This window comes from Gobio gobio (assembly GCF_949357685.1).
Source record: "Gobio gobio genome assembly, chromosome: 12".
Taxonomy (NCBI): domain Eukaryota; kingdom Metazoa; phylum Chordata; class Actinopteri; order Cypriniformes; family Gobionidae; genus Gobio; species Gobio gobio.
The window spans coordinates 1,888,396-1,902,293 of NC_137105.1; the positions used below are offsets into that span (position 1 = coordinate 1,888,396).

The following is a 13,898-nucleotide window of genomic DNA, read 5'->3' on the forward strand; positions in this document are numbered from 1 at the left end:
AATAAATTATTAAAGTTTTTAAGAATTTAATTTGATTATTAAAATTAAATTCAACCATTAAAAAGGAATTAAAATCTGCTTCTGTTGATATTAACACACACTTTCTGAGTACCTGAGTGGCTCAATGTTTTATAAATATAAAATTCTGTAAAAATAGAATGCATTTCATACAAAATTCAATTGATCAGACATATTTCTTTTAATATTTAAAAATTTATTTTAACCCATTAAAAATGAAATCCAGAAAAATGAAAACAGAAAAACAAGGACATTTAATTAATTAAAATTGATTATTGTTGTTAAACTTTAACCATAAATTATTAAATTGTTTAAATTAAGAATTGACTTTTTGATTATTAAAATTTAATTAAACCATTAACTGGAATCCAGAAAAATTCTAACAGAAAATAAACCCATTTCATAAGCCACTATTGTTGTTTATTTTATAAGTTTTAAGTATTTAATTTTTGAATGTTAAAAATAAATTCAACCATTAAAAATGGAATCCAGAAAAATTTAAACAGAATATTTATGACAAAAATAAAACTCTTTTCATAGGCCACTATTGTTGTTAAAATGTCGTCATAAATTAACGTTTTTAAGAATTTAATATGATTATTAAAATGTATTATTAATTTGGAATTAAAATCTGCTTCTGTTTGCATTAACACACACTTTCTGAGTTTTGTTTTATAAATATAAAATGATGTAAGAAATTTCATAGAAATTCAATTGATTAGACATTATTTTAAAAACATTTTAACATTTATTTTAAACCATTAAAAATGTTATCCAGAAAAATTAAAACAGAAAAATAAAACTCTTTTCATAGGCCACTATTGTTGTTAAAATGTAATAAATTATTAAAGTTAAGAATTAAACTTTTTTATATTAAAAATAAATTCAACCATTAAAACTTGAATCCAGAAAAATTAAAACAGAATATTTATGACAAAAATAAAACTCTTTTCCTAGGCCACTATTATTGTTAAAATATCATAATAAATTATTGAATTGTTAAAGTTTTAAGAATTAAATTTCAGGTTATTAAAATTTAATTAAAGCTTTAAAAACATAATACAGAACATAATTTATGAAAAAGTAATTTCATATTTCACATTTTATAGGGCACAAATATTGTTAAAATGAATAAATTAATAATTTGTTAAAGTTTTATGAATTCAATTGATTAGACATAATGTTTGATTATTACATTTTATTTTAAACCATTAAAAATGGAATCCAGAAAAATTAAAACAGAATATTTATGGCGACAAATAAAACCCTTTTCTACTCTTGTTGGCCACTATTATTGTTAAAATATCATAATGAATTATTGAATTGTTAAAGTTTTAAGAATTACATTTCAGGGTAATAAAATTTAATTAAACTGTTAAAAAAAAATTAAAAAAAATTAAAACAGAAATCAAGAAATGTTCATTTATTAAAAAATGAAACACTTTTCATAAGCCACTGTTGTTGTTTAAATGTAGTAATAAATTATTAAAGTTAGGAATTAAATTTTTGATTATTAAAAATAAATCCAACCGTTAAAAATGGAATACAGAAAAATTAAAGCAGAAAAATAAAACTCTTTTATTGTTGTTAAAATGTAGTAATAAATTATTAAAGTTAAGAATTACATTTTTGATTCAAATAAAATTCAACAATTAAAAATTGTTGACATTAACACACACTTTCTGAGAACCTGTAAGAAAAACGCATGTCATAGAAATTCAATTGATTAGACATTATTTAAAAAATATTTTTACATTTATTTTAAACCATTAAAAATTGAATCCAGAAAACTTAAAACATAAATCAAGAAATGTTAAAACCCTTTTCATAAGCCACTATTGTTGATAAAATGTAGTAATAAATGATTAAAGTTAAGAATAAAATTTTTGATGATTAAAATAAAATTCAACACACACTTTCTGAGAACCTGTTGGATCTAAAGCATGTGGCCAATCAAATCCACACGTCCCGCCCTCTCCGGCTCCCTCCAGCCAATCAGCAGCCTCCTCACAGGGCCCCTCTGCTGCTTAAGATCACATGACGTCCCCCAGCCAATCGGCAGCCTCCCTTTGACTGGGTGACATCACTAGCTAGCTGCTTCCCTCCAGCAGCGGAGCTTCATTTTCTGCTGAGAGTGTTTGTGCTAAAATGGAGGCTAGCAGCTCCTCTTAGCCGGATAGATGTTGACATGCTCTAAAGACGAGGCCAGGATGGTTCTGGATGCCCCGAATGCCAACGGGCCCTTTCAGCCGGTGGCCCTCATGCACTTTAGAGGTGAGACGTCTGTCTTTATTGTGTCTGAGAGCGGCTAGAGATGCATCTGTGGAGGCTGGGCGGCTTTTCTACACCATTTTGGTGGAAGCGGCAAACGTGATCATGTGATTTATGGCTTCCAGGCTCTTCTTGTGCTCGCATTTTGAAACGCAGCCTGGGGTGAATATGGAAAACTGTGTTTACAATGCCCTGGTGAAGGAGGAGGGGGGGGGGGGGTCTGTTTAACTAGCGTAATCCCATCCCCCCCTCACCACTGATGATGTCAGAGGAAGTGAGGTCACAGCTCAGGAAGAATGCATGCATACCCAAGCGTTTGCTAGACATGCAACCGTGCATTTGCAATGGCATACTGTGAACGTTATGCATGCAATCATGCCCATTGCATTATGGGATGCCGTGTTCAATGCATGCAGAACATTAGACTGGAAATGTCCTGATGATTTCCTCTCAATTCACTTTTGGCACTGATATGACTTTTTTTCATATCATATATTTAAGTAATTATCATACAGGGTTCCCACTCTCACACTTAATTGTGGTTTTTTTATGTAATTCAAGATACATTTAGAAATAATGCAGAAGAACTGTTTATGTTTCTTGCTAACTAAGCACATTTTTATATATTTTAATGTATTTTTAATAAAATATATGTAATATCAGGGCTCCCACTCGTCCTGGAAAACCTGGAAAATTTATGACAAATTTTCCAGTCCTGGAAAAATTAGAGAAAATGTAAAATGTCCTGGAAAATCTTGTTGTTGTCTGGGAAAATTCTTTAAAAAAATATTATTTCTTTAGCCGAGTATAAAGAGTTTATCGCTGGCCCAAACAATTAGCGCTAGTTGCAGAAAGCACATGTTCAGGAATTGATATAAAGTCACATTTGTGTGTTATAAAGTCAGAATTGCAAGATATAGTCAGAATTGCGTGATATAAGCTCGCAAGTCTTTTCTTCACAAGTGACTTTTTTGCGCAGTTGCGAGTTTATATTTTGCACTTCTGACGTCTTTTCTCAGAATTGTGAGATCTAAACTGCAATTGCAAGTTATAAAGTCCAATTCTGAGGAATAAAGAATTGCGACAATTTTTGCGTTTATATCTCAAATATGTAAACTCGCAATTGCGAGAAAGTCAGAATAGCGATAAAGTCACAATTACCTTTTCTTTCTATTCTGTGGTGTAAACAAGCTTCCATAGTCATAATGTATGATTAAGAGCTCATATTGAAAAATGCTGGATTGTTAAGTAATGGCAATAAACTGGACGGCTTTTAAAGACTTAGAAAGCAATATTTGGCGTAATTCTTGTCTTTTATTCCCGCCGTAGTAAAATGTAAAATGTCCTGGAAAATGGTTGCTGAAAAAGAGTGGGAACCCTGTGATGATTTCCTCGCCCTGCGTCCCAATTCACTTAAAGTATAAGCTTTGGGACTGCTCTTTTTTTCATATCATATATTTAAGTAATTATCATAAATTAGGTATCATTTGAAAAAATTCATCCTGTTACCATGGAAACGTTACTCTAAATTATTCTACCGGGCTCCTCCCCCTAGTGGGCGGCGTCATGTTTCATATTACAACAATTATTTTTACTACTTTATATTCAAAATCTTTCCCAATCTTGACGAAACACATATCGTCGGAAAGGTCTGAGTCTCAAGGGTTCATATTTGGGGACTGTTTTGTGATATTTGGACAGAAATTTACAGGAAAATGCATCGAAAAAACAATCAATGGAATTTGAATGACTATTTTTGGTATTGCACCTAAACAAAATCTCATGGGAACTTCAATTTTTGTGATATCAACTTCAAATTTGAAACACAACTTGGTTAGACATATGGCTTTGATTTTATAGTAATTTTAGAGTACAATTTTTTTTGTAAAATATATATTTTATATGAAATATTAAAATTAAAATATATAATTTACAATAAATTTAAACTTGCATAACTTTTTCATACTTTCATATTTTGAATTGCTTTCACGTCAGCAATAATCTGCAGAGTGTCGTCTTTAAAACGAGACCAAACGTAGATCTATATTCCAAAGCATTCTTGAATTACAGCCCTTTAAGTTTGGATAGTGCATTTTCATGACTATTCTCAAAAAGGGGGGTGATAGTGAAAGGGTTAACGGACTGTGTTGCTTAGTTACGGGCATCCTGTCATCGTTTAAACCGCCTGTCAATCATCATCATCATCATCACAGGTCAAATCCTCCACATTCACTTTCATTTCCGACCATATCGGATCTCGTGTGTTTGTAGTTTGAGTACACATTTTAAAAGTTAAAGCGGTCATGATCTGGCTTTTTTATTTGTTTATCCTCTGAAGTAAACTAATGACGTTTGTGTGGTTTATACAAGGGCTGTCAAAAGATTAATCGCGATTAATCGCATGCAAAATAAAAGTTGTGTTTACATAATATATGTGTGTGTACTCTGTTAATTATTATTTATATATAAATACACACACAAGCATGTATATATTTAAGAAAAAAATATTATTTTTATATATAAAACATTTATATTTATATATATTATAGATTATATAAATGTATATACATGCAAATATTTCTTAAATATATACATGAATGTGTGTGTATTTATATATAAATAATAATTAACAGTACACACATATATTATGTAAACACAAACTTTTATTTTGCATGCGATTAATCGCGATTTAATCTTTTGACAGCCCTAGTTAATTGTAAAACCATGGTTAATTTAAGTAATGGTAGATATATTGACTATGTATGTGTCCATAGCACTGAGCTGGCATGTTTGTTTGAAGGATAGCATTGGACAGGATGTGGAATAGTGTGTTTTACCAATAAAAAAAAAGGCATTTTATTCGATTAATCGGAAAAATAAAATAATCGACCAACTAATCGATTATCAAAATGGCGCCAAAGAGGACACTGACAACACGCCGACAGACAGGACATACTTTTTATATGAAACGAAGTCTAAAATGTTGTCTTTTTTAAAGAAATGTAAACAATAAATAGCGTTTTGTGTCTCTTTAATGTGTGGCGATCGCTGTAGCGCCTCAAGCAGCTCGTGAACCCATCATCTCTTCCTTCTAGTTCATTGATAAGCATCAAATTAACAAGAATGAACACTAAAATAAATATTGTTTCAACCGTTTTTCCAAATTCGAGTCCATCAACGTTAATCTACGAACTCTCGTTACTGCTTTGTCGGACAAACCGGCAGATTCGCCGATGTGATTGGTCAGATCGCCTGTCAATCAAACTCGTGGCGAAGGGTGAATTTGAAGATAAAATTGACAAACTACGACCTGCTTACCTGGCGTAACTTTTAAATGTGCTATATAAATAAAATTTGACTTGACTTGAAAGGAAACTTTTTTTGGTTTAAAGACATTTTTTGTTGTTAAAATGATCTAAAGAAACTGAAAAATAGTCACACTTATAAATTTAGAACTGTTTATTCTTATGCAATTGTACGGCTTACCATGTTTCATTCAGAGCTTGTTAATCCTGAATGTAACTTTGTTAATATTAATTTTTTTGCATTTTCAATATGGCAATACTGTCAAACAGATATTATAACGATATAAAAATTAATTAAAAAGCAACCCTCTACAATGCGATTAAAACGTCACTCTGGGCGAATAATTTAGGTCATACGAGACGGCAGAGATGGAAACATGGCAAACGTCACGTGTGTGTGTGTGTGTGTGTGTGTGTGTGTGTGTGTGTGTGTGTGTGTGTGTGTGTGTGTGTGTGTGTGTGTGTGTGTGTGTGTGTGTGTGTGTGTGTGTGTGTGTGCGTGCGTGTGCGTGTGCGTGTGTGCAGGGCTCCAGACTGCGACTAAATGGTCGCATTTTGCTACCAAAATTTGAGATTGTGCGACTGAATTTTACATCCATTAATATTCGATCACTCAAACAAACCAATTCAGAAGGTGGTCAGGTTACGCATTTCAGACGAAACCGCACAAGTGTAAATGCATCTGGTTATTTAAACCATATATGTACATTTTACTCCTTCCAAATTGTTAAAGGGTTAGTTCACCCAAAAATGAAAATTGTGTGATTAATGACTGAGCCTCATGTGGTTGGACACCCGTCAGACCTCCGTTCATCTTCAGACACAAATGAAGATATTTTAGTGTAAATCTGATGCTCTGAAAGGCCTCCATTGGCTCAACTTTACACTCTCAAGACCCTTAAAAGACACTAAAGACTAAAGTTACAAAGTCCATCTCACTACAGCGGCTCTACAATAACTTTATGAAGACGAGAATAGTTTCTGTGCGCAAAAAAACCCTAAATAACGACTTATATAGTGATGACGATTTCAAAACACGGCCTCATGAAGCTTCGAAGCGTTATGAATCAGTGAGTCGATTCAGCGGTTCAGAGCGTTATGAATCAGTGAGTCGATTCAGCGGTTTGGAGCATTATGAATCAGTGAGTCGATTCAGCGGTTTGGAGCGTTATGAATCAGTGAGTCGATTCAGCGGTTTGGAGCGTTATGAATCAGTGAGTCGATTCAGCGATTTGGAGCGTTATGAATCAGTGAGTCGATTCAGCAGTTTGGAGCGTTATGAATCAGTGAGTCGATTCAGCGGTTCAGAGCGTTATGAATCAGTGAGTCGATTCAGCAGTTTGGAGCGTTATGAATCAGTGGGTCGATTCAGCAGTTTGGAGCGTTATGAATCAGTGAGTCGATTCAGCAGTTTGGAGCGTTATGAATCAGTGAGTCGATTCAGCGGTTCAGAGCGTTATGAATCAGTGAGTCGAATCAGCGGTTCAGAGCGTTATGAATCAGTGAGTCGATTCAGCGGTTCAGAGCGTTATGAATCAGTGAGTCGATTCAGCGGTTTGGAGCATTATGAATCAGTGAGTCGATTCAGCGGTTTGGAGCGTTATGAATCAGTGAGTCGATTCAGCGGTTTGGAGCGTTATGAATCAGTGAGTCGATTCAGCGATTTGGAGCGTTATGAATCAGTGAGTCGATTCAGCAGTTTGGAGCGTTATGAATCAGTGAGTCGATTCAGCGGTTCAGAGCGTTATGAATCAGTGAGTCGATTCAGCAGTTTGGAGCGTTATGAATCAGTGGGTCGATTCAGCAGTTTGGAGCGTTATGAATCAGTGAGTCGATTCAGCAGTTTGGAGCGTTATGAATCAGTGAGTCGATTCAGCGGTTCAGAGCGTTATGAATCAGTGAGTCGAATCAGCGGTTCAGAGCGTTATGAATCAGTGAGTCGATTCAGCGGTTCAGAGCGTTATGAATCAGTGAGTCGATTCAGCGGTTTCAAGCGTTATCAATCAGTGAGTCGAATCAGCGGTTCAGAGCGTTATGAATCAGTGAGTCGATTCAACGGTTCAGAGCGTTATGAATCAGTGAGTCGAATCATGATTTGGATCGCGTGTCAAACCCCCAAACTGCTGAAATTTGGCGCTCCAAACCGCTGAATCGACTCACTGATTCATAACGCTCCAAACCGCTGAATCGACTCACTGATTCATAACGCTCCAAACCGCTGAATCGACTCACTGATTCATAACACTCCAAACCGCTGAATCGACTCACTGATTCATAACGCTCCAAACTGCTCATTCGTCTCGCTGATTCATAACGCTCCAAACCGCTGAATCGACTCACTGATTCATAACGCTCCAAACCGCTGAATCGACTCACTGATTCATAATGCTCCAAACCACTGAATCGACTCACTGATTCATAACGCTCCAAACTGCTGAATCGACTCACTGATTCATAACGCTCTGAAGCTTCATGAGGCCGTGTTTTGAAATCGTCATCACTATATAAGTCGTTATTTAGTTTTTTTTGCGCACAGAAACTATTCTTAGTCCACGATGAGCTCCTTCGTTTTGGTGGTGTTGAGGAGCAGGTTATTATCAGCGCACCATGTGGCCAGGTGCTGGATCTCCTCCCTATAGGCAGTCTCATCGTTGTTGCTGATGAGCCCGATCACCGTAGTGTCGTCCGCAAACTTGACGATGGAATTAGATTCATACACAGGCTTGCAGTCGGCGGTGAAGAGGGAGTAGAGAAACGGGCTTAGCACACAGCCCTGTGGTACACCAGTGTTAAGAGTGATGGATGTGGAGCAGGTGAATGTCGAACATTCTGGGGTCTGTCAGTTAGGAAGTCCAAAATCCAGTTACACATTGAAGTGTTGATGCCCAGGTCTCCAAGTTTGGCTATTAACTTGGATGGGATGACAGTGTTGAATGCGGAGCTGAAGTCAACAAACAGCATGCGTGCATACGTGTTCTTATGGTCCAGATGGGTGAGCACAGAGTGCAGTGCCATGGAAACCGCATCCTCTGTGCTCCTATTGCTGCGGTAGGCAAACTGGTGTGAGTCCAATGGGGATGGTAGAGAGATTTCATACGCCAGTTCCATAAACAATTTAACATTAAGTCACTTACATTTTAGATGCAATATGGACAGTTTTTGTTCTATTTCAGCAGCGAAAATGGTTCCAAACAAAGATCACAGCAGAACCATAACGCATCTCACAGCAACAGTGTGTGTGTGTGTTAGTGAATGATTCAGTGTTTGAATGAATCATTCAATGAACTATTCGTAAACGACCGCCTAATTCTTGAATGAATCAGCCATTTGAACGAATCGACTCAATGACTCGCTCATTCAGACGGTCACCAGCGCCACCTACTGGTGGTTTAGTTTCATCTTTCCAATATTTCTTATTTATTCAAAAATATTTAAAATAATCTCATAACATTATTTAATGCAATTGTAATTTTTCAGTGTAAATGATTTAATTTGATTGGTAACAGCCCTATAGTGTCTTATTCTAATTTAATTTATAGATCAAATTTAAGAATATAAAAGGAAAGCTGAAGCATAGCCTATATTTAATAAGATTATGGAAAAATGCCCTTTATTAAAAGGTAAAAATATGCATATTTAAATATGTCAAAGCTGATTTAATATTGCTTCAGAATAGATTATATTTACAAAAAAAATTTGGACAAGCAAATGTTTTACTCGGACAAGTGAATGACAGATTTACAGAAGGACAAGCGTGTGAACCGGCCTAATGTCCAGCTCTGTTTGAGGTTAAAAGTATATAAATGTGTGTGTGTGTTGTAAATGTGGAGATGGTTTGTCTAAATCAGACTCTATTCCTCGTCTGGGATTGGTCAGAGTCTCTGAAACTGCAGTGATTTGGACCTTCAGCCGTTGGTTCCCATTAGGAGCAGAAAAATCCTGGAATGTTTTCCTCAAAAAACTTCATTTCTTTTCCACTGAAGAGAGAGAAACATGAACATCTGATGAGATGGGGGTCAGTAAATCATCAGGATATGTTAATATGAAGTATTGAGCGTCAGACGTGTTTTGACACGAGTGCCCCGGCTCAAATGTCCGTGTCATGTTTGCACATGTTAACCACAGTCGCCACTCCCATGTGCATAAAGGGAACCGCGAGTTGAGTTTCTCACAGGCGTGACCTTTACAGATCAGAGCCTAAAATAACGTCTGCATGTTATTATTTTAGACCCGTTTCCTCTTGGTATCTAATGATCGACATTCAACAAAGATTTTGTGAATCGCTGTGCAAAAATAAATCCATCCTTTTTTTTTAATGGCACAATTTATTGAGCCTTTACACTAGAGCCCGACCGATATGGGTTTTTGCAGACCAAAAAAAGTCCAATATTGATATATCGGCTGATATTCTTTATTATAATATTATATTACTTTCCCAGTGGTGTGTCCAAACCCTTGTCTGGTACTGTATATATAATACAGTATATACACAAACGGAATATATATATATATATATACATAAACACATATGGTTACACTTTATTTGAATGTGTCCCTGTTACAGTGTAATTATATATTAAGTACTGAGTAATATTAATTAACTATATGTCCTTACGGTTAGGGTTTGGTTGAGGGTTAGTTGCATGTAATTATGCATAATGTCAGAGGTGGAAAGAGTAACAAAATATTCTACTCAAGTAAAAGTACTATTACTTCAATGAAATTGTACTTAAGTAGAAGTAAAAGTAAAAAGTAGTTAATTTAAAATGTACTTAAAAGTTACTGAGTAACTTTTTTTAACAGCGGGTGGGGGACTTGTAACAGAACGAGATTTTCACGATATGAAAACATCAGTTTCACAGCATCACGGTATTAATTATTTAATAAATAAACTGTATTATTCAATTATGGTTATTATTATCACCAGTTAAAATGGCATTCAATTAATGAAAACTGATTTTTTTTTTGGTTGAACAAATGCTTTATTATAACAAACATGAAACCAATTTTTTTTTTCATTATAATTTCAATAAAACACGTCTAATGAACTAAATAAATTATTATGAATTAGATTAACAACTTTAAGAATAATCGAGTCCTAAGAAATTTTTCTTTTTTTGATTTAATACAAATACATTACCAAAACGGTGGCAATCAAATACTTATCCTTTCATTTTTTGGGCAAAGCGCTGCTGTTTTACTAAATTAAACCATGGATTAAAAAATATATTCTTAAATAATGTTTAAATAATGTAATATTATTATTGTTGTTATTATTATTTTGACAAGTATCCTATAGGCCTACAATAGTAATATATTTCTGTCACAATTTCATCCAGTTAAACCGTTTATTTTGACGGGTTTTAGTGACGACCTATTTCAGGGAAGATCTGTTTCAGAGTGTATTTGATCAAATAATTTTTAATCAAATAAAATGATGAAAATGTTCATTAGGGGGTCTCAGATCAGCTCTGGAAATGTTCATACTGTATGTTCATGCCCAAATATGTTTTTTGAGACGTTAAACACCACGAGCATCGCGTAGGCTACTTAAGTATGTAGGCTAGTAGATGAAACGGAGCTGCTCATTCACACAGATCATATATTCATATAGCAATGTTTTGAGCTTTAATATTCACCGACCATGTCGCGATTTGATTTATTGTACAGCTCTACTGTCGATGTATTCATTCATCCTTCAGTTTGCGTGTTTTACGTGACATCTGCGTTATACTGTAGGTAATTCTGGGATTCCCTCCGCATCACAGAAAACATTCGGCCTTAAGTTATAAACATACCTTTATCCGCACAGAGGGATGTTCTGTGTGTTTCCTCCTTTACATCAACATTTTTTTGCTAATTTGATATCCTCCAGGACAATACCCGGCTATTTTTTGTCTATATCCACAGTATTTCCATACTATCCAGAGGATACTATTCCCCCCTTTGCATTATTTACTTTTACTCAGTAACTGATGTGGTTTAAAATGTAGCGAAGTACAATACTTCAAACAAAACATACTTAAGTAAAAGTAAAATTACAGATTTTTAAAACTACTTAAAAAAGTAGAAGTACTCGGAGAAACTACTCAATTACAGTAACTCGAGTAAATAATTTGTTACTTTCCACCTCTGCATAATGGACTGTTATTACTATGGTGAGTACATGTGACATATGTAACAACAAGGGTATTTAACGATAAACTTTATTATCCAAAATCAATACAGCCGACTGTGTTGACGAGGATACACACGAGACGGGCATTTTGACGTCATATTGTGTGCATGTGTCCGTTTAAGTCAGGGTTTCTGCAGGTCTTAATTTGTCATAAAAATGTCTTAAATTGAATCAGAAAGTCGTAAATTCAATATCATGGCATTAAATCAGGGCCCTATGATTTCTGAGATGCAGAAAATGTGGATGGAATCGCAGAATACATTCATAAAAATTGAATTTATTGTATAATGCACAGAATTTGTCCGATTTTGTATGAATAAGTCAACAGTCGGTCCGTCTCTTAAAGGGCCGGTTCCCCATTAATGAGGATCATTTCCTCGCCCTAATGTCGCTCAAACCCATCGTCATATAAAGCCATGGAGTCTCTTCAGAACATCTGGAATAATCCGCTCGATCCGTATGGATCAGTTTCTCTTGATGAACTTTCTTGATGAAGTTGCTTAGACTGTCAATGGAGGACAGAAATCTCTCATTTCATTACAAAATCTCTTCATTTGTGTTCAGAAGATGAACGAGAGTCCGGCACATTCAATCTGAGCATTAAAGCAGAGGCCAGAACAATTAAAAAAATAGAATAAACTATAAAACAAATGCATAAAATAAAACAGATTTCATAGTAGGGCTGTAACGATTTGACCAAAAATAAAAATCTCGATTACGATTAATGAACGATTATTTTGCTCTTCTTATTTTTGCTCTGCTTTTTTTGCCCTCATAGTTCACTGATGAGGTTTGCACTGTAAATATTTTCTACTATTAAAGGTGGGATATTATTTTTTTCTATTGATTGAAGTGCATTTCTTTGTGATTTTTAAAACGGTTGACTTTCAGCAGTTCTCGTCTATGGGCCAGATTTCTGTTTGTTGTACATCAGATACATTAGCACAGTAGGCCTACATCACATTTATTTCATTACATTAATGAGAGAGTGATTGTGTGTGTGAATTAGTCATACCGTCTCTATTAATTATGAAGCTGTGGTTTGTACTTCAAAGATATTAAAATAACGGTTGAGTTTCTAAGCTTTAGTGATAAATCACAGGACAGCGTTGACTATCATCAAGGTTTATTTGTTCATCTCTCAATCTTTATTGGTATTGCAGTGGATTATACGTTTTATAAAACTTTATAAAAATCATAAAACTAAACATTTAAATATCATCTTACCAAGACATTATTGGCAGATATTGATATTTATATGCATTTTATGTCAGTATCTGCTATAAAGATCTAATTGATATACATTACAAGCTTCAGAAATTCATATAAATATCAGCATCTGCACCAAATTGCATATTTTTGCCCAGAGTCTGAATAGAGTAGGGATGCACAGATATGAAAAATGTGTTCGCAAATATGATCATATTTGATACTCATGATTTTTATCATAAATGATGATGGATAATCAGTTGAAATATTCCTAACAATATCAAAGTTATTCTTGCATTTACTTGATTTAAATCAGAGCAGATTTAAAGACACATGGAAAATGTATACACAGCCAATATGTTCCTTTTTAATCGGTATCAGCCGATATATGTTCCTTTTTAATCGGCATCAGCCGATATATGTTCATTTTTAATCGGCATCAGCTGATACATGTTCATTTTTAATCGGTATCAGCCGATATATGTTCATTTTTAATCGGCATCAGCTGATACATGTTCATTTTTAATCGGCATCAGCTGATACATGTTCATTTTTAATCGGCATCAGCTGATACATGTTCATTTTTAATCAGCATCAGCTGATATATGTTCATTTTTAATCTGCATCAGCCGATATATGTTCATTTTTAATCGGCATCAGCTGATACATGTTCATTTTTAATCGGCATCAGCTGATACATGTTCATTTTTAATCTGCATCAGCTGATACATGTTCATTTTTAATCGGTATCAGCCGATATATGTTCATTTTTAATCGGCATCAGCTGATACATGTTCATTTTTAATCGACATCAGCTGATACATGTTCATTTTTAATCGGTATCAGCCGATATATGTTCATTTTTAATCGGCATCAGCTGATATATGTTCATTTTTAATTGGTATCAGCTGAATTAT

The 13,898-nt window shown here is 34.5% G+C and overlaps 1 protein-coding gene across 4 annotated transcripts in view; it reads left to right on the plus strand.

The window, feature by feature from the left end:
* Positions 1–13,898, plus strand: part of ppp2r5cb (protein phosphatase 2, regulatory subunit B', gamma b) — a 76,719-nt gene that overhangs the window by 13,620 nt on the left and 49,201 nt on the right. For 3 of the 4 annotated variants that reach the window (XR_013817577.1, XR_013817578.1, XM_079830329.1), the window contains exon 1: positions 2,120–2,292. The exons of the other annotated variant lie outside the window; for it this stretch is intronic. Coding sequence is in view for 1 of the 3 variants with exons in the window: in XM_079830329.1 (XP_079686455.1) it covers positions 2,199–2,292 (94 nt within the window). In the remaining 2 variants the exon portion in view is untranslated. Of the gene's footprint in view, positions 1–2,119; positions 2,293–13,898 lie in introns of those variants that run through there. 4 annotated transcript variants of the gene reach the window in all.